This window comes from Eschrichtius robustus, chromosome 2, assembly GCF_028021215.1.
Source record: "Eschrichtius robustus isolate mEscRob2 chromosome 2, mEscRob2.pri, whole genome shotgun sequence".
Taxonomy (NCBI): Eukaryota; Metazoa; Chordata; class Mammalia; order Artiodactyla; family Eschrichtiidae; genus Eschrichtius; species Eschrichtius robustus.
The window spans coordinates 169,554,923-169,573,078 of record NC_090825.1 but is presented as its reverse complement, the minus strand read 5'-3'; the positions used below and the strand labels follow the sequence as shown (position 1 = coordinate 169,573,078).

Below are 18,156 nucleotides of genomic sequence, written 5' to 3'. Positions count from 1 at the left end.
GAGCGCAGGCTCAGCAGTTGCGGCGCACAGGCTTAGCTGCTCCGCGGCATGGGGGATCTTCCCGGACCAGGGATCGAACCGTGTCCCCTGCATTGGCAGGCGGATTCTTAACCATTGCGCCACCAGGGAAGTCCCTGAAAGACTGATTCTTAATCACTGGACCACCAGGGAAGTCCCTCTCCTTATCTTACCAAGGCAAATTCCATCAGCAGTCAGAGGGCCTGTAATTTCAAGATGAACTGTAATTTTAATAATTCTGAGAGGGAAAGAGGCAAGTCTGAGATACTCTGCATATACGGCATAGAAAACGGCAGAATTACAAATGGAATCAGGTTCTGTAATGTCTTGCAACTATAGTGACAACCACAGGCAGAGGCGTGAACAGAAGATGTCTTTAGGTGGGAAAATGGGGTGGTCATGGCTCCTCCCCAAGGTCTGCCCTCATCACCTCTGCTCTAGGGCTTTCTTGTAGCCAGGTACTCTCATCTTGGGGTCTCTGCACTTGCTGTTCCCACCGCTTAGAACCCCCTTTACCCTCCTGTTACCTGTTCCACCCCTCTCACCCTTCAGATCTCGGCCAGTCAGGTCCTCAGTCTCTACGAGCCCCAGGCTGGAGCTGGCCTCCCCATATGCACTCCAGGGGCCCTCTGTCCTCAATGGGAGGTTTGGGACCCTTTCTGGCTGGTCAGCACGGGCTCCCCCATGTCCAGCACAGGACACGCATAGAGTGCAGAGGTGCTCTCTCATGAACTGAATTGCACCCACTGCCCCCCCCCAAATTCATATGTTGAAGCTCTAACCCCCAGTACCTCAGAATGTAACTATATTTAAAGATAAATCTTTAAAGAGGCAATTAAGGTAAAATGAGGTCCCATGAGTGGGCCCTAATCCAATGAGTGGAGTCCTTAGAAGTAGAGATTAGGACACAGACACACATAGAGGGATGTGATGACATGGGAAAAAGATGGCTATCTACAAGCCAAGGAGAGAGGCCTCAGAAGAAACCAACTCTGCTGATACCTTCATCTTGGACTTTCAGCCTCCAGGACTGTGAGAAAATTAATTTCTGTTGGTTAAGTGCCCCAGTCTATGATATTTCTTATGGCACCCTTGGCTGACTAATAATACACACTCTATAAATAATACTGCCACAGTGCCCTGGGTTTCTGTCATCAGAGCATTTATTAAAAAGTGAAGAGCCATTCTCTCTTCCTTTCCATTGAAATCTCACTATTCTGGTGAATTCCCTGGTGGTCCAGTGGTTAGGACTCTGAGCTTCCACTGCAGGGGGCACGGGTTTTGATCCCTGGTCGGGGAACTAAGATCCCACATGCCACATGGTGTGGCCAAAATAAATAATTAATTAATTAAAAAAATCAATCTCACCGTTCAGGAGTTCCCTGGTGGTCTAGTGGTTAGGAGTCAGTGCTTTCACTGTTGTGGCCCAGATTCAGGGAACTGAGATCCCATAAGCCTTGTGGCCAAAAAAGAAAAAAAACAAAAAAAGTGAAATAAAATCCTACTGTTTACTGTTCAAGGTTGTGGGGGGAGGGTCAAGAGTGGGGAGGATGGGAGGATATGGAGTCTCTCCCTACCCCCAGGTACCAATTTTTGACTCTTTACCCCAGATATTCCATTCCCCTTGCCACGGATTACTTCAGGCATAGACATGTCCTACTTTCAGCTAGGAAGGGACAGGGTGGCTGCTTGGAGATGAGGCCTTTGGAGGTTGGGATGTGATGTCTGGAGTTGTTGCAGCCATCTTGGCACGATAAGAGGTAAAAAAAAACCCACCAAAATTGGCAAAACAGAAGATGGATTAAAAAAACAGTGTCTTTGATGTTGCTGAGCCACCTGACTTCCAAACTTCTCATGGAGTGAGATAAACCTGTTCTGGTGCAGGCAAAGCTGTGAGAGAAACAAGTGCTCACCTATTGCTCATGGGAGTGCCATTGAGTACAAGTCTCCACAGAGGGGAATTTGGAAATATCTCTCCAAATTACAAACCACACAGACCCTCTAACCCAGGAAACCTACCCCTGGGAATTTTTCTACAGACAAAACAGTGTGAGAAATGATAGCAAACCTGTCATTTCCTGCTGTACAAGTTTAACAGCAAGATGCGGGGCAAGTCAAGGTCTATTAAAAGGTGTTAAGGGCTTCCTTGGTGGCACAGTGGTTGAGAATCCACCTGCCAATGCAGGGGACATGGGTTCAAGCCCTGGTCTGGGAAGATCCCACATGCCACGGAGCAACTAAGCCCGTGCAACACAACTACTGAGCCTGCGCTCTAGAGCCTGCGAGCCACAACTACTGAAGCCCGCGCGCCTAGAGTCCGTGCTCCACAAGAGACGCCACCACAATGAGAAGCCCGCGCACCGCAACGAAGAGTAGCCCCCACTCGCTGCAAGTAGAGAAAGCCTTCGCGCAGCAACAAAGACTCAACGAAATCAAAAATAAATTAATTAACTTTAAAAAAAAAGTGTTAAATAAATTATAGGACAGTCACACCACAGGAATCTGCAGCTGTAATGGGAACAAGGAAGGTTTTTAGACACCTATTTGGAATTATCTCCAAGATGTATGTGGTAAAAAGAGCTATGCACACTACCTAAGGAATACTTTGTTTCCATTTGTGTAAAAAAAAAAACTTCAGTTAAGATGTATCTGTATGTATGTTTGTAACATGCCAGGATATCTCCAGGGGACCTAGAAGGCACCTGCTATGGTCTGAATGTTTGTGTCCCCCCAAAATTCATGTTGAAATCCTAACCCCCCAAAGAAGATGGTGTTAGGAGGTGGGACCTTTGGGAGGTGATTAGGTCATGCGGGTGGAGTTCTCTCATGAGTGGGATTAGTGCCCTTATAAAAGGGACCCCACAGAGATTCCTCACCCCTTCCACCATGTGAGGACACGGCGAGATGGCAGTCTGTGACCTGGAAGAGGGCCCTCCCCCAAAGCTGACTGTGCTGGTACCCTGATCTTGGACTTCCAGCCTCCAGAACTGTGAAAAATAAATATATATTGTTTACAAGCTGCCCAGCCTGTGGTATTTCGTTACAGCAGCCCACAAAGGACTGAGACACCCCAATAAGCCCACCAGGGTGCTGCGGGTAGGATGCGAGGGAAGCTTCTCAGCATACTCCTTTCTAATTCTGCATCAAATATACCATGCATTTAAAAAATCAAATCAGGGGCTTCCCTGGTGGTCCAGCGGTTAAGACTCCACACTCCCAATGCAGGGGACCTGGGTTCAATCCCTGGTCAGGGAACTAGATCCCGCATGCCGCAACTAAGATCCCGGCGCAGCCAAATAAATAAATAAATATTTAAAAAAAAATCAAATCAAATCAATCAATCAATGTCCATCCTGTTTAAGTTCTATTAGTCATCAACTCGGTCCAGATGCAGACAGAGCACACCTCCACCCTACCACCACCCCAAAGCAGAACCTCCACACTTAGTTTTCCTTGAAGAATTTTAATCACAAACTGGGGGTGGGGTGGGTGTGGGAGCAGGTAAAGGGAGTACAGGCTGCTAGAGAATGGTGGCTGACTCCAGGCCCCGCTCCTGGAAGTACCGATGGGGGAGGCGGGCGCGGGGGCCCTCGCTGAAGTACGACTTGATCCTCCTGAGTCCCTCCTGATGCCCTGTCTGCGAGTCCTCCCTGTGGGAGAGAGGTGGCGACACTGACTTCCGGGGGATCGGCCCTCTCAGGCAGCGCTGAGCCCTGGCCTCTCACCCTCCTTCCTCATAGCACCTCCAGGACACCTACCATGTAACGTCTTCTGCCTCCTTCTCCAGGATGCTCTGGGCTGTGCGCCAACTGAACCGGACAAACTGGGGGAAGCCGAACACAGGGTCCACGTGCTCCCTCAACCACGCTTTTGTCTTGGGATCTGGGGGAAGGGTAGGGTGGACAATGTGATAGCCCTGAGCCCTGCCATAATGTCCCAGCTTCTCAGCTTGGCATCTGAGGCCCTACCACCTCATCTCAGGCCTCCTCTGGAGTACCTGAAGCACCGCCCACTGTTTGAGACATCTTCCTGCCTCAGGACCTTTGCACAAGCAGTTCCCCCCAACTCTTTGCCTGGCCAACAGTTGCTCATGGGGCAGTTTAAGGAGACTGCCCTTGAGACATCTCTCTTACCTCTCCAAGGACATGAGGCACTGAACCAGCATTTGTGGACCACTGAGTTAATGCCCATCTCTCCCATGTAACCACGAACTCAGTGGGCACAGGGAGGTCCTTGTTTGTCTTGCTCATGGCTAAATCCCTAGGGCTTGGCCCTGCAGGTCACATACCAGGTGTTCAGTAAGCACTGAACACAGCCCAAAGTGTCCTTGGCCTGGACCTGGTTTCCTCCCTTTGGCCTCACCTAAGTTCCAATCACAGACTTGCTGTGTTGCCCCACCCAACTACCAAAGGGTTCCTTGAACCCAGCTACTGAATCTTGGCCTCTGCCCTTGTGTGTCTTTGGGAGAGTTGGAGGGGAGGGTCACGATCATTTCCACTTTACAAACAGGGAGACTGAAGCTCCTAATGAAGAGAAAACAATGGATTCAAGCTGGGGCCACTGGACAGCACTGAACAGGAGCCAGTACCCCTTACTCTGCCCTTTGCCCCTTAACAAATGGACAGATGTCCATCGTTGAGTCTCAGTCCTTCACTGGGGCTCCAGAGAGAGAGCAGAGAGGGAGGGAGGGAGAAGGGAAGAGGGAGTCTGCCAGCTGGAATCCAACTTTGCCACATTTTGGCCATAAGCAAGTGGCCCCCCTGTCTGGGCCTCAGCCTCTTCTGCTGCAGTGGGGTGGTCAGAACAACTTAGAAAACCTCAGAAGCATGCCAAGCCTGCCTTTTTAGTTTATTGTCACTGCCGTCTGCTCACCATTGGGGTAGCCTGAGCCATAATCAGTGTCCAAGTCCTGCAGTTTTTCCACAAACTTCCAGTTCTTCACAGCCTTGTCTCGGGCCACCTGTGGGCAAGATAGGCACTTGGGATCTCCCTCTTCACGAAGCAGCCATGCTTGCCTCCTGCCCAGGGGGATGTTGGGAGCTGGCCATGGCCAGCAGGGGCCTAACCTTGGCACAGATACTGGCGGCACTGACCACGGGATAGAGGGCATCTGCCTTGGCCTTGACTGTCACCTCAACACCAGGAAAGTGCTGCTGCAGCCGCTCCTGGTATGTCTCTGGGGGCCCCACAGTGTCCACAAACACCTGCCATGGTGACAGAAATGTATTCATTCAACAAACATCCAGAAAAACAACTGTGTAGATGATCCAACTTCACGGCCTTTGCACTTGATGTTCCCACTGCCTGGAATACTCGTCTCTCAGCTCATGCCCAGGCTGCATCTTCCTCTCAGGGGTCTCAGCTCAAGTATCACCCTCTAAAGAGGCTCTTCCTGATCACACTATATCCATTCTACATTTATTAAGCACCTACTGCATGCCATGGGCTGCTCTACGTGTCGGGGACATAGCAGTAAACACGCCAGAGTAGACACTCTGGTGAGGGCCATAGACAAGAAACAGGATAAATAATAAAGAATAGGGACTTCCCTGGTGGCGCAGTGGTTAAGAATCCATCTGCCAATGCAGGGGACATGGGTTCAAGCCCTGGTCCGGGAAGATCCCACATGCCGCAGAGCAATGAAGCCCGTGCGCTACAACCACTGAGCCTGCGCTCTAGAGCCTGCGAGCCACAATTACTGAGCCCGCGTGCTGCAACTACTGAAGCCCGCGCGCCTAGAGCCTGTGCTGGGCAACAAGAGAAGCCACCGCAATGAGAAGCCCGCGCACCACAATGAAGAGTAGCCCCCGCTCGCCGCAACTAGAGAAAGCCCGCACGCAGCAACGAAGACCCAACGCAGCCAAAAATTAATTAATTAATTAATTAAAATAATAATAATAATAAAGAATAAGGGAGATCCAGAAGAGATTATAATTTTAAACAATTTGGGGGTGTTCAGGGAAGGTCACTCTGAGGTAGTGACATCTGAATAAAGGCCTGAAGGAAATGAGGGAATGAGCCATAGGGAGACCTGGGAAAGAGTGTTCTAGTGCAAAGGCCCTGAGGTGGGACCATGTCAAGTACGCTGGACAGCAGTACGGGGACCACATGTCTAGAACAGAAATGAGGTCAGAAAAGTAACGAGAAAAGTAATCTCCAGAGCATTTATTATTCTCAAAAATCACCTTTACTATTTGCTTACCAGCTGCCCATCCATCTCCTCTGATTTGGTCATGAACCCAAGGGCAGGCTCCTTGTCTGTCTGCTTCAGTACTGCATCGTCAGCTCCACATTCCAGCCCTGGACCTCAGCCACCTCCTCAGCAAGGCCTCCCTTGTTACATTCTCTATCTCAAGTATATTTACCCTCGTGATTCTCTCAAAACGGTCTGTTCTTTGCCTTGCAGCACTCGAAGCAATGCCAACTTATATTTCTCTCTGGTGATTTAATCTTTCTCCACTTGCCTGTAAATTTTCCTGATTTAATTCCCACTGTGTTCAGAAAATTAAACGTCGAGATTTACATTTCAAAAATGTAAATGACTGTCTGCTGTGCGGGGAGCACATTGTAGGGGAGGGGGCTGGAGGAGGATGGGGCAGGTATCCAGAAGGAGGGTGCCCTGGGCTAGGATACAGACTGCGGGCAGGGGGAACAGATGTGGGATTCGTTCTAGACACTGAGCCTTTAGGATATGGAAATAGATTAGATGGAGGTGAGGCTGGGGGCCCCACCATGGTCCTTAGTGGGGCACACATTTAAGGTAGGAAAAACAGTAGGACATCAACAGCAGTAACACACATTCTTGAGGTACTCCAGATATGTCTGATGCAGAATCGTCCATCGCACTTCTATACTCCTATTTTATCCTGAGGTGATCAAATGGGGACAATCCAACCAACAGTTAGCTCACCTGAGCCACTTTCACACCCTGGTCCAACGCATACTGCACCAGTCCAGTAGCTGTATCATGAGACAGGGAGTTCAGGTTGTACTTGACCCTGTGGTGGTGGACAGAGCCCAGTCAACATCGTTCCAGCCACCCATCCCTTCCAGCCCATGATGGCTGCCCCCCCCACCCCCCGGGACCCCTCACCGCCCAAGCATGCTGGTAGAGATGAGGTTTGGAGACAGCACGTCCAGTGCCCAGCCCACAAAGTCTCCGTCCTCCTCCATTTTCCCAAAGAGCCTGTCCCGCTCGCTCTCCGACAAGGTCTTTGAGTCTGGGTGGAGGGTTGGGAGAGAAGGGGAGCGGCTGGTTCCCTCAGTTCCTGCTCTCCCCCTCCAGCTTGCACCCGCCCCTGAACATGCCCAGGAATCGCCTCCCTAGATCTACCCCAGGGCTCACCTGCCACTTTCAGGGCCTCCAGATCTGCCAGGCGGGACAGGGGGCAATAGAAGATGGCGTAGACCATGGGGCCTGGGGAAGTGGGGGTCCAAACAGTGAGCCCGTGAAAGCCGCCATCTCTATTCCATCATCACCGCTTTTTTTTTTCGGTGCCATCACCAATGCCATCGCTATCACCACTATCACCACCCCCCACCCCGAGTGAGGTGCAATCCCAGCTTCTGTTCCAGTGCAACTTGCAGCCACCTTATCACGCCCCTCCCCCACCCGGCCCTGGGGGCGCACCCAGCACCGGGCCCCGGCCCGCTTCATCGACGCCCAGGACGCAGGGCTCCTTGCGGCACACAGAAGGTACAGGCGAATTCAGGCGACAGCGGCCCGTATTGTCTCTCTCCAGCTCGCTGAGATCCATGCCGCCTCAGCCGCCGCCACCAGCGGCAGGAACAAAGTCTGCAAGGAAAGGTCTCTGCGCGCGTTTTCCGCGGGCCCCGAGGCAGTGCTAGCTCTCGACCAATCGCCGCGCAAGACACGCCCCAAACGTTCCCGCCGCCGTTGACGTTTGCGCAGCACACGCCGACGTCGCTGCCGTGCAGCTTCCTGGGAACTGTAGTTTCCGAGGCTGACCGCCGAGCTCTGCGGCTGGGGAACTGGATGGGCGGGGTCGCTTTCCAAGCTCCGCCCGGGTGTCACTGGAGCTCCGCCTGCCGGGGCTAGTGGGAGGACAGGGAAATAAAGGGGAAATTGAGGGGGGCCTTGAAGGATTCGACCCGGTCAGAGGCTAGAAGGTCAGATACCACTAGACTCCCAGAATACGGTGTCCGCATCACTGAGTTCCTGTCCCCCATCTGGTTTCAGGCTCTTTGTACTCGAAGTCCCTGCCACTCCACACAGTCTAAGCCCCCTGGACTAGGTATCCTGGCTCACGCTGGGCTCAAACCTTCGGACTTGAAGTCCCCCAACTCCCTCTCTCCGTAGCTCACCGGGAGAGCCACCCCCCCCGCCTCTCGCCTGCTTTCTACCCACTCTCTCATCCGGGCTAAGCCTCTCCTACCCCCGAACCGAGATCCCAGACCTCTAAGGACTCCGGCTCAGAGTCTCCGCCCACCACGCAGGCTCCTTTCCCCTCCATCCCCAATTCAGGGTTCATGCTCCCGCCCCCTCTCCCAACCTTCTCCCTCTTTCTCCCACGTCTTAGCGAGGAGCACGCCTCCCAGATTTGTCCACCACTCTAACGACGTGTCTCTTTCTATTTCCTGCTCTCAACAGAGCTCACGCCCTCAGACTGTGGGTTTCTGTTCCTCATCAGGGTCCCAGTTCCTCCATCTCCGTTTTCCCCTCCCCGCCCCCACCACCTTTCTTCCTTTCTCCTCGGATATCAGCGGGGCTCACATCTCCTGACTCAGCTCTCCCTTCCCACGCTGCGCTCAAGCCCCAGATTTAGTGCCCCATTGTCCCCTCTTCGAGGCCCTCCTCGTACCCGCCCCCCACAGCCCTTCCTCTCTCCCCGCCCACCCTGGGGGACCCGCGGCCCCGGATTTGCCCGCCAGCCCCGGCTCCGCCTCCTCCGCGCCCGAGGCTCACCCGGGCTCAGGGCCTCCAGTCGCAGTCGTTCGGCTCGCAGGATAAACAATCCCGTTGCCGGCAGGGCCGCACCTGAACCAGATTCTCGCGGTCCATGAACACCGGGCCCGGCGCTGTGCCCACAGCCTCGCGGCTGCGCTCCTGCTTACCCAGGTCGCAGAAACAGCGCCACTTTCCCCAGGGGCCAAGGGCAGAGTCTTCCAAGTCTAGGGATGGAGGGCCAGGTAGGAGGGAACCTATCCCCCCCACTCCCCAGGGAGGGAGGAGGATAAAGACACTAACAAATCACAACAGTTCGTATTTGCTCAGTTGTGCTTCTGTGCCAGGTACCCTGCCATAGATTATCTCTAATCTTACCATTAGTCCCAGGTGGGGAAACTGAGACTTAGAGAGAACAAGCCACCCTTCCAAGCTCACACAACTCGTGAATGGCCCAGAGGGACTGCAAAATGACACTTCCCACCTGTGCCTGCCTGTCCAGTTGGGAATGTGGTACAACACCCTTGGTGTCCACCATCTGAAGGTGACTCCTCTCTTCAGGGGCATGATCTTGAGCCTGTCCAACTGGCATAGTGTCACCTGACCAGCAGGGTTGCCAGGTGGTAAATTAAATGACATAATTGTCATAATGAAGGTACTTAAAGCCGCTGGCGATGTGCTAGCACATAATACAAAAACAATTATTATGATCACTTTCAAAGCAGCTACAACGTTTATCAGACGCCCTTCACAACCCTTCTTTTACTGACTCTTCCCTACAGCCCTAGTTGACAGGTCTTAACCCAAATCTTGGCTCACAAAGTCCTGACACCTCATGAGCTCACCAAGCCTCTGCCAGACAACCCTGGCCTCTTTCCAGTCCTCCGTCAGGCCTTTTGGCCTTGGCACTTGCTGTTCCAACTCCCTGGTGCACTCTTCCCCCTAAATCTTCGCATTTTGGGCTTTTGCTTGTCATTCCGGCTGCATTGGTTACCTATCTTCAGCCGGGCCTTCTCTGACTTCAGAAGTTTACCTGCATGCACCCTGCCTTTTCTATCTCCGCCTTTCCCAGAACTTATCCATGAGTTTATGGATATGTCTGCGTCGGTATTTATTGCCTGCTCACGTCCCCTCTCCCCGTGTAAGCTGCTTAAAGACAGTCTCTATCTCAATTTACAGATGAGAAAACTGAGCCTCAGAGAAAAGTAATCAGCCCGAGGGGCGCCGCCAGTGCATAGGTGGGCAGAGATTTGAAGTCCCTGAAGGAGGGTCTATTTGCAGCCAGATGGTGAAGTGGGGCAATGAAGCACCTTTCTGCACTATCACAGCCGCAGCCTGCAGTTACCTTTCTCCGGATGCTGCAGCCGCAGCTGCTCCCAGGTGTCCCCTTCTTCCTGCTCGCCGAAGTATTGGTAGTCGGGGGAGACCTGGGCAGGGGTTGCCAGCGGCAGGAGCATCAGAGGCAGCAGCAGTAGTGCCACACCGCTCCGGGCCATGCCGGACTCAACCGACCCCGGCGCGCTCCAAAGAGGAGCCCCGCGCATCACCCCCGCGGGCCGACGCAGTGGTCGGGGCCGGCGGCTGCTCGTCTCCCCCTGCCGCCCGCGGGCAAGTGGTCGCGGCCGGCTCCTCTTTCCCTCCCCTGCGCTTGCAGTGGACCCGACCGCTCCGCTTGTCCGCCCACCCCTCCGTCCTATGCGTCATGGTTCGGGCCTACTATAAAAGGCTCCAAGGCCCAGGACTCACTTCGCCCTGCGAAAGCGAGTCTGCGCGTCTGCGAGTTCGTGCGTCCCGCCCTTGCCCACGCAGGTATGGACACCTGGAGTGCATCGGGCTGCGGGGAGCCCCCTTGGAGCAGCTCGGGCCCTATCCAGACCTCAGCGTTGGCCGCCTTTGTTTTCCGCCCGCCGTAGTGGCTGCCTTTGTCCTTGCGGGGAAAACCGAGGCCAGGGCCTTGGAGTGCAGGCCGCATCCCCAGGCTCCCCGCCCCCAGCTCGCGGCATCTCCTCCTGGGGCGGTGGGCTTGCGCGACCGCGCTCAGGCCGACACTCTAACTGGGGGCCGGTCGGCAGCTGTCCGGCCCCTCTAGCTGTCCAGGGGGGCGGGTCTCCCAAAGTCTCAAGGCCGTGCCAACCTGGTCCCGGAGAGGGTGCGAGGCAGTGCTGCTGCCTCCGCCGCTCTGACTCAGTAACTGGGCCCGGTACGCAGCGTGACCTTGGGAAGCGAGGACAAAGGGTCGTCCAGGGCGCACTGACCGGGCGGGGGTCTCGGCTTTCAGTCATGACCTCCGGCAACGCGCACATCGGAAAGCCCGCCCCGGAATTCCAGGCCACCGCCGTGGTGGATGGCGCCTTCAAGGAGGTGAAGCTTTCAGACTACAAAGGTGAGGGCGGCCTGGAGGGGGCCCTGGTGGGGGCGGGGCACAGGCATTAGAGGGACTGAGCCCTAACTCCTTGTCTATTCCCATCCCCTTCCCCAGGAAAATACTTGGTCCTCTTTTTCTACCCGCTGGACTTTACCTTTGTGTGCCCCACGGAGATCATCGCTTTCAGTGAGCGTGCCGAGGAGTTCCACAAGCTGAACTGCGATGTGCTGGGCGTCTCTGTCGACTCTCAGTTCACCCACCTGGCTTGGTATGAGTGGGGACCAGTAAGGCGGGAGGGTGCAGCTAAACCTACACCTCTATAGGGTCTGAGTTGTGTGTTCTCATGGCTGGTGCTCAACCTCTGCGCCTCCCTTTCCCATCAAGAAGATAATGGAAATAGTGATTCCCAAGTCCTCAACGATGATGACAGTAATTAGCTTTTGGAAACTAGTTTCGTGGCGTAGAGAGTTGGCAGATGCTTTTTTTCACTTAGGGCAACACAGCCTCCCTCCCATGAACTATTTCAGCAAGGTGGAAACTCCAGTTCAAGAGAGTGAAGGGCTGGGCCCAACGACGCAGAGCTAGAGAGAGGAGGATGGGGACTCTGCAGGTTCTCTGCCTCGAGGTGCTGGAAACCACCAGCACATGTGAAGCCACTTTGCTAGAGTATTAGCTGAGTCTTCCCAGCTGTGAGAAGCAGCCCCAGCACCCACTTCAGGGTGGGGTGGGTGGCGCTCCCCGGGAGTTGCTCAAAAGCCCCTTATCTCTCACCTCCAGAACCCCCTCTCTAGCCCTTATCACAGCCAGGCCCAAAGGGTGAGGACCCTGCTGTGCCAGGCATCCTGAGGTCCCAGCCCTGTCTCCCCCACCCCCAGGATCAACACCCCCCGGAAGGAGGGAGGCTTGGGCCCCCTGAACATCCCTCTGCTGGCTGATGTAACCAGAAGCTTGTCCCGTGATTATGGCGTGCTGAAGGAAGATGAGGGTATCGCCTACAGGTACTGTGGGACCCTCAGGAAGCCCCCATCCTCAGGGTGAGGGGATCACTCTTGGGTGTTGCCCTCCCTGCCCCCAGCCCTGTGGCTAGCAGGAAGTCGGTGCTCCCTCCCTGGGTCCTGACAGTGGTAACTCTGGTTCCTCACTGTGAACTCTGATATCTCAGGGGCCTCTTTATCATCGATGGCAAGGGTGTCCTTCGCCAGATCACCATCAATGATTTGCCTGTGGGGCGCTCCGTGGATGAGGCTCTGCGGCTGGTCCAGGCCTTCCAGTACACAGATGAGCACGGGGAAGGTGAGCCAAAACCCACATTCACATGTGTTCACACTTGGGTACATATGCAGCCCCTCTGTCATGCACGCATACATTCACTGCCCGCTCTGTCGCTTGTGTGGGGTGGATGTGAGGGCCCCAAAGAAGATTTAACTCAGGGCCTTGTCTGCAGGAAATTTCTAGTCTGGTGGGAGAGATACCCCAATATAAGGGTGGGGAGCTGGGGAGGTAATAGAAATCTATAGAAGGTATTTGAGAAGGCCTGTACCAAGGCAGGCTTGAATGTTAGTTGGATCAGAGTATCTTCTCATGTGAAGGCCACAGCCTGACCACAGGCCCTCAAAGTCCATTGGGGCTGGGGCTAAGAGAGAAAGATGCAATTAAAGGAGCCAGAAAGAAATTAAAATGTCAGCCAGGGAATTCCCTGGCGGTCCAGTGGTTAGGACTCTTGCACTTTTACTGCCGAGGGCTCGAGTTTCCCCTGGTCGGGGAAACTAAGATCCCACAAGCCACACGGTGCGGCCAAAAAAATAAATAAAATAAAATAGGGACTTCCCTGGTGGTCCAGTGGTTGGAACTCTGCACTTCTACTGCAGGGGGCACGGGTTCAATCCCTGGTCGGGGAACTAAGATCCCGCATGCCACATGGTGTGGCCAAAAAAAATAAAATGTCAGTTAGAAAATCCTACAGCTGGGCTTGGAGGGCTTCTCTTACCATGTGGCATGGTCTTAGGCCTGGACCACTTGGCTCCAGGCTTTTTCTTCTGCAACTCATGCTCTTGCTTTGCCTCTTTTTGTCCCCTCACTACTGCTCCACCTTGAATATGGCACTCTAGCCTCATATGTGCACCCCTGTTTTTCCACAGTCTGTCCCGCTGGCTGGATGCCAGGCAGTGACACAATCAAGCCCAACGTGGACGACAGCAAGGAATATTTCTCCAAACACAACTAGGCTGGCAGAGGGGTGGCAAGCTTGGGCTCTTGGCCCCCATCTGTGCCCCTACCTGGGTGCCCCATACTGACCCAGAAAAGGCCCCTTCAGACTCTACAGCCCTTGACCCCAGAGGGCTAGGCCAAGGCCTTCTCAAGCTACCAGCTGAGAGCTGGTGAATGGTGACCCCCTCCTTGGAGCCCACATAGCTGAGAACAGGCCTAGAGGTGACTAATAAAGTATTAGGGACAGATGTAAGTCTGTGTTGGTGTGATTTGTCCTGGCGTGGTACCACCCCCCACCCCCTTCTCCAGGCTGTGGCCTGGGAAACTGACATTGTAGTTACTGATCTCCACCACAAGGTGGCAGCCTTGCATCACGCTCACTGCTTACTCTCCTCCCTCTTTCTCCTTGGCCTGAAGACGGGTGGAGGGCCGGGGGCGATGGCGCTGTTTGCCCCTTGCAGGGAGCAAGTCCCAGGCTGCCTTACAACCTGAAACCTGGCCATGCAGGGCAGCGCCCACACCTAAACAGCAGCCAGCCTGGGTTCAAATGCCGCTTAAGAGCTGTGATCTTCCCTGGGTCTCTTTAACAGCAAAATGGGAATAAAGACAACCTACATTTCACCATTTCACGTTAAAAGAGATGAAGTACGTGAAGCTCAGGGCTCTGTTAATGGTTATTAGGACCAAGTTCCTGGGGCTGGAAGAAGGTAGGGACCCAGTCCTGAGCATAGAACCAAGAGAGGGAGCTTGAGGTAGAGGCACAGTCCCTGCTGCAAGTTCTACACCACCCCAGGTTGGAAGGGCTGTGCCTGTGCCCCTGAAGTGGAAGGATGAGGGTTAGGCTGGGAGGCAGGTGTTAGGAGCAAGACAGTGTTTGAAGGAGCTCAGTCTGATGCTGTGCATGTTCAGGCAAGTGGCTTTGCCACCCGGAGCCCCCATTTCCTTCCACAGAACAGGACTGACAAGCTCATTTAATCCATAGACCCATTATTAATATTGCTATCCAGCCTAATGCCCTCCAAGGTCACCCATCTCAGCCTTGGGATTTTATCTACACTCCTCCCCAAGGCCCTGCGTGGTCTTCCCTGACCTCATCTCCCCCCTCCTGGTTCACTCCATTGCAGCACACAGCCTTCTTGCTGTTCTTTAACAGGCTGATCTTGTTCTGGCCACAGAAGCTTTGCGTGTGCTGTTCCCTCTGCCAGAACGCTGTTACTCAGGATTTTCTCAGGGCTCAGCTTCAAAGCTGCTGAAAGATCGCCTCATTTAAGTTCCATGTTCCCAATCCATTCTCCAAAGCAGCTCACCTCCCCAGCCCCATCACTACCACTTTAACCATTTTTTTCTCTTCCTAGCACTTACCACCATCTCCGAATCATGTTTGCTTGTTTATTGTCTGTCGGCCCTGGTCCAGTCTGTAAGTGACTCCAGGGCCAGGTCGTTCAGTATTTTATAAGTGAATTAATGAAGCGTCTGTTCTACCCCACCTCGCCCCTGTGGCTTGGTTTCTCGATCTGTTTTTCTCTGCTGCTCTGGGGGCTTCCAGCTCCGAAGCCAGCCAGATCCCCATCGGGGCTCACCAGCCGCCCTCGCACCCGTCACAGCTGCGGGGGAGGCAGCCCCATGAGAGGGCGGCGGCGGCGGCGCCCGGCGGCCCGAGCAGCCGCCCCGGGCAGGACCAGACCTGGCAGTCGCCCCGCTCCCGGCCTGGCACCCGGGAGGGGAAACTGGCAGGCGGGCACCGCCCTTCCTGGCGGGGGTGGGGAGGGGATCGCGGCGGCAACGACGCGCAGGCAACTGCATCCCCCTGCCCGGGTCAGGTCAGACGGAGCTGGCGTGGGCTCGGCAGGACCCAAGCACCAGCCCGATGGGGGAGACTCTGGGGTGGCTCCCGGGGTTCTGGAGTGCGGCCCGCCCACCGCGGACGCTCTGGACCCAGGCCTGGGGCTTTCCGGGCCTTGGTAGCCGCCAGGCTGGGAAAATCCCGGCCCCTTTCCCGGCGCCGCGGCCCTGCCCGGCAGAGCGGGGGAGGGGATTCCCGGAATCTGCCCAGAGACCGCCGTCGCGTCACTGGGCAGAATCAGCCCATGTTTGGACAGCGCTTCCGTAGCGTCAGCGGGGAAAGCCCCGGCGCGCGCGTCTGGGCGGGGCCGCGCCTGCGCACTGCGCGTTTCGCCCCAGGCATCCTGTCCCCCGGTGCTGGGGAGTTGCGTGATCTGGTCCACGCCCTGCACCTTCCAACCCGGGAGATCAGGGGACGCGAGAAGGGTTGGACACCCAGGCTGGGGACGCAAGATGTCTGAACAAAGCTGGCGAGATTGACACAGTTACAGGAGCAAGCCACAAACCGCAGTGGGGTGGGGGCATCCCAGTACTCTCCTCCCTCCGCCCGCCCGGCTTGGAAAAAAAGACAACAGAAATTAATAAAGAACCTTTTTTTTTTTACTTAAATAGATTCAATAAAAAGTAAGAACAACAAACGCACACACACAAACACCTCTTAAAATAAATTCTTTAGCAACCGACTGCGCGTTTCTTCCCCACAGTACGGTGCAGAGGGGGGGAAGGCAGGGGGCGGGGGTCCCCTCCCCAGTATCTCCGAGGGCTTGAGTACCGGTCGGCGGGGCCAGCTCCGCCGCAATCACCCCCTCCTCCCCTCCCTGTTAAATACACAAATATATTATATTCAATATGAATTGAGTCCAGCAGAAAAAAAAATACAAAAAAAAAAAAAACAACACAAAAAACGTGGAAGGGGGGCTTGTAAACGTCGAGGTGGAAGGACTGGCCGCAGAGCGGGCGGGCAGGAGTCCAGTGTGGTTTGTGGCGCCCCCAGGCCCCGGGGCCGGTGCCCACCGCCTGCCCCCTCGCCCCATGGGAGGCGTGCGCCCAGCCGTCCAGGTTGGGAAAATGTCTGTACGGGGGATAGGTGGGCGCTCAGAAGGCGTGTCCCTTGACCCCAAGCAGTAGCTGGCAGCCGTTGCTGACGTGGGTCATGACCTTCTGTTTGAGCTGGGCCACCTGCTCGCGGAGGAGGCCGGCAGTGCTGGACAGCCCCGCGTTCTCGGCCTTGAGTGTCTTCACCTTGTCCTCCAGGCGCGCGATGCGCTCCAGCTTCCGCTTCCGGCACTTGGTGGCCGCCAGCCGGTTCCGCAGCCGCTTGCGCTCTACTTTGATGCGCTCCTGGTCTTCCATGTTGATGGGGGACACCGGCGGCGTGGCGTCGCGGCTGCGCGCCTCAGGCACGGTCTGCGGTTCCTCCTTGAAGGTGGAGGCGCCGCGGCCCAGGCCCAGCTGAGCCGGGTGACCGCCGGCGAAGGGCGGCGCGTGTGGGAGGTAGCTGATGGTGGCCGTCGGGTACGAGCTCCCAGTCCCGACGGTGGCCCCGGCTCCTCCGGAGGTCGCAGAGGCTGGAGAATAGCTGCTGAGGTTGGTGTAGACGGGAGGCGGCTCCGGGCCGGCATATACACCCCCGGGCCCGGCCGGGGGCCCCCCGCTGGCGCCCAGGGACACGTTGGGGGGCGTCACGTGGTTCATCTTGTGCAGGTCGTCCAGGGCTTTTACAAAGCCGTCGGCGAAGCCTTCCTGCTCCTCGGTGACGCCGCCCCCTGCGCTCCCCGCACCTCCACCACTGCCACCCCCGCGGGGGTAAAAGTACTGTCCCGGGGGCGTGGGCGTCGTCGTGATCACGCCGTTGCTGTTGGGGACGATCAGGCGCTCCAGCTCCGATGAGGCGAGCTTGAGCGACGCGCCGGTGTCCGAGCCCTGGCTGGAAAAGTAGCTGCCGCCACCGCTGCCCTCTGGGCCGGGGCCCCGCGCTCCGGGTGCTTTAAGATTTCGGTAGGGGTCGGCCAGGTTGAGCGCCAGGCTGGGTTTCAGGAGTTTGTAGTCGTGTAGAGAGAGGCCGCCCGGGGTCCGGCCGTATCCGGCCGCTGCGTATGAGTCGTCGTGGTAGAAGGGCTGTTCCATTTTAGTGCACATCCGGGCGGCCCGGGCGGTCTGAGGGTCCCTGCGGGGCCGCCCCGGGCCTCGCTGCAGCGAGACGCGCGCAGTCCGCGGAGGTGGCTGGACCGGGTGTCTGGACGCGCGTTCCCGGGGGCCTGTACGGGCCGAGAGAGGCCAGCAGGCGGCTGTGCACGGAAGCTCTGTGCGGTTTCTCTAGCCCCTCTGCCCCCCTCTGGCGCACTCGCTTTCTTCGTGTTGCGTCCCCCTTGCTCCCCGCTCCCCGTTGGCTCCGATGCTGGCCTGGACGCGCTCAAGGTCCCGGCCGCTCAGCCGGAGCCACAAGCCTTTATACGGCGATTGTCAGCTGCGGAAGTGCGCTCCGATTGGCGGTCGCCCGAGCCGGGCCCCCGCTCCCCCCTCCTGGAGCGTGGGGAAGGGGAGGAGGCGGCTCGCGTCATTGTCAGGAAGCGCGTGTCCTTGTAAACAGCGGCCACGGGCTGGGTGGCTCGGAGCGACTGCAGGGGGAGGGGCTCAGAGGACCCTGGTGCGCGAGGAAGGGGGCGCTGGGGCGGTCAGAGGTGCACGGGGAGAGGCTTCAGGGAGGGCGATGACTCCCCTGGAGTACGCGATGAGGGATACGAGGAACTGGTACAGAGCAAGTGTGTGTGTGTTGGGGGGAGGGGGGTGGTCCCGAGCTGCACACGGAAAGGCCTGA

The 18,156-nt window shown here is 56.1% G+C and overlaps 4 protein-coding genes across 5 annotated transcripts; 1 reads left to right on the top strand and 3 right to left on the bottom strand.

Moving 5' to 3' along the window:
• Positions 1 to 3,465: 3,465 nt before the first annotated feature.
• On the bottom strand, positions 3,466 to 7,803 carry RNASEH2A (ribonuclease H2 subunit A). Its single transcript, XM_068536847.1, has 8 exons — positions 7,649 to 7,803; positions 7,364 to 7,435; positions 7,112 to 7,238; positions 6,929 to 7,016; positions 5,085 to 5,222; positions 4,891 to 4,978; positions 3,777 to 3,900; positions 3,466 to 3,668 (listed from the first exon to the last, which is right to left on the bottom strand). Exons 1-8 carry the CDS (start codon positions 7,773 to 7,775, stop codon positions 3,539 to 3,541), a joined length of 894 nt encoding a protein of 297 aa, XP_068392948.1. The 5' UTR covers positions 7,776 to 7,803; the 3' UTR covers positions 3,466 to 3,538.
• A 183-nt stretch (positions 7,804 to 7,986) lies between these two features.
• Positions 7,987 to 11,205, bottom strand: THSD8 (thrombospondin type 1 domain containing 8). The gene is made up of 3 exons (XM_068536850.1): positions 10,269 to 11,205; positions 8,945 to 9,150; positions 7,987 to 8,073 (listed from the first exon to the last, which is right to left on the bottom strand). The coding sequence occupies exons 1-2, from the start codon at positions 10,465 to 10,467 to the stop codon at positions 8,951 to 8,953; spliced, it is 399 nt and encodes a 132-aa protein (XP_068392951.1). The 5' UTR covers positions 10,468 to 11,205; the 3' UTR covers positions 7,987 to 8,073; positions 8,945 to 8,950.
• PRDX2 (peroxiredoxin 2) lies at positions 10,611 to 13,749 on the top strand. Of its 2 annotated transcripts, none has more exons than XM_068536848.1 (6): positions 10,611 to 10,732; positions 11,202 to 11,306; positions 11,403 to 11,556; positions 12,164 to 12,286; positions 12,451 to 12,581; positions 13,427 to 13,749. In XM_068536848.1, exons 2-6 carry the CDS (start codon positions 11,204 to 11,206, stop codon positions 13,510 to 13,512), a joined length of 597 nt encoding a protein of 198 aa, XP_068392949.1. In that variant the 5' UTR covers positions 10,611 to 10,732; positions 11,202 to 11,203; the 3' UTR covers positions 13,513 to 13,749. The 2 variants fall into 2 exon arrangements, with proteins under 2 accessions (XP_068392949.1, XP_068392950.1); XM_068536849.1 differs by having other exon boundaries at positions 10,635 to 10,732; positions 11,132 to 11,306.
• Positions 13,750 to 15,916: 2,167 nt separating this feature from the next.
• On the bottom strand, positions 15,917 to 17,749 carry JUNB (JunB proto-oncogene, AP-1 transcription factor subunit). The gene has a single exon (XM_068536846.1). The coding sequence runs from the start codon at positions 17,475 to 17,477 to the stop codon at positions 16,434 to 16,436; it is 1,044 nt and encodes a 347-aa protein (XP_068392947.1). The 5' UTR covers positions 17,478 to 17,749; the 3' UTR covers positions 15,917 to 16,433.
• Positions 17,750 to 18,156: the final 407 nt, after the last annotated feature.

Bases quoted from the DNA above. Each gene is read 5' to 3' on its own strand.
- RNASEH2A (XM_068536847.1), bottom strand. From the start codon at position 7,775: ATGGATCTCAGCGAGCTGGAGAGAGACAATACGGGCCGCTGTCGCCTG. The intron at 7,239-7,363 runs GTGAGCCCTGGG...CCCTCCACCCAG, and splicing joins GGAGGCCCTGAAAGTGGCAG to ACTCAAAGACCTTGTCGGAG. The intron at 4,979-5,084 runs GTTAGGCCCCTG...TCTTGCCCACAG, and splicing joins CCGCCAGTATCTGTGCCAAG to GTGGCCCGAGACAAGGCTGT.
- THSD8 (XM_068536850.1), bottom strand. From the start codon at position 10,467: ATGCGCGGGGCTCCTCTTTGGAGCGCGCCGGGGTCGGTTGAGTCCGGC. The intron at 9,151-10,268 runs GTAACTGCAGGC...CTCCATCCCTAG, and splicing joins GCTGCAGCATCCGGAGAAAG to ACTTGGAAGACTCTGCCCTT.
- PRDX2 (XM_068536848.1), top strand. From the start codon at position 11,204: ATGACCTCCGGCAACGCGCACATCGGAAAGCCCGCCCCGGAATTCCAG. The intron at 12,287-12,450 runs GTACTGTGGGAC...CTGATATCTCAG, and splicing joins GATGAGGGTATCGCCTACAG to GGGCCTCTTTATCATCGATG. The intron at 12,582-13,426 runs GTGAGCCAAAAC...GTTTTTCCACAG, and splicing joins CACAGATGAGCACGGGGAAG to TCTGTCCCGCTGGCTGGATG.
- JUNB (XM_068536846.1), bottom strand. From the start codon at position 17,477: ATGTGCACTAAAATGGAACAGCCCTTCTACCACGACGACTCATACGCA.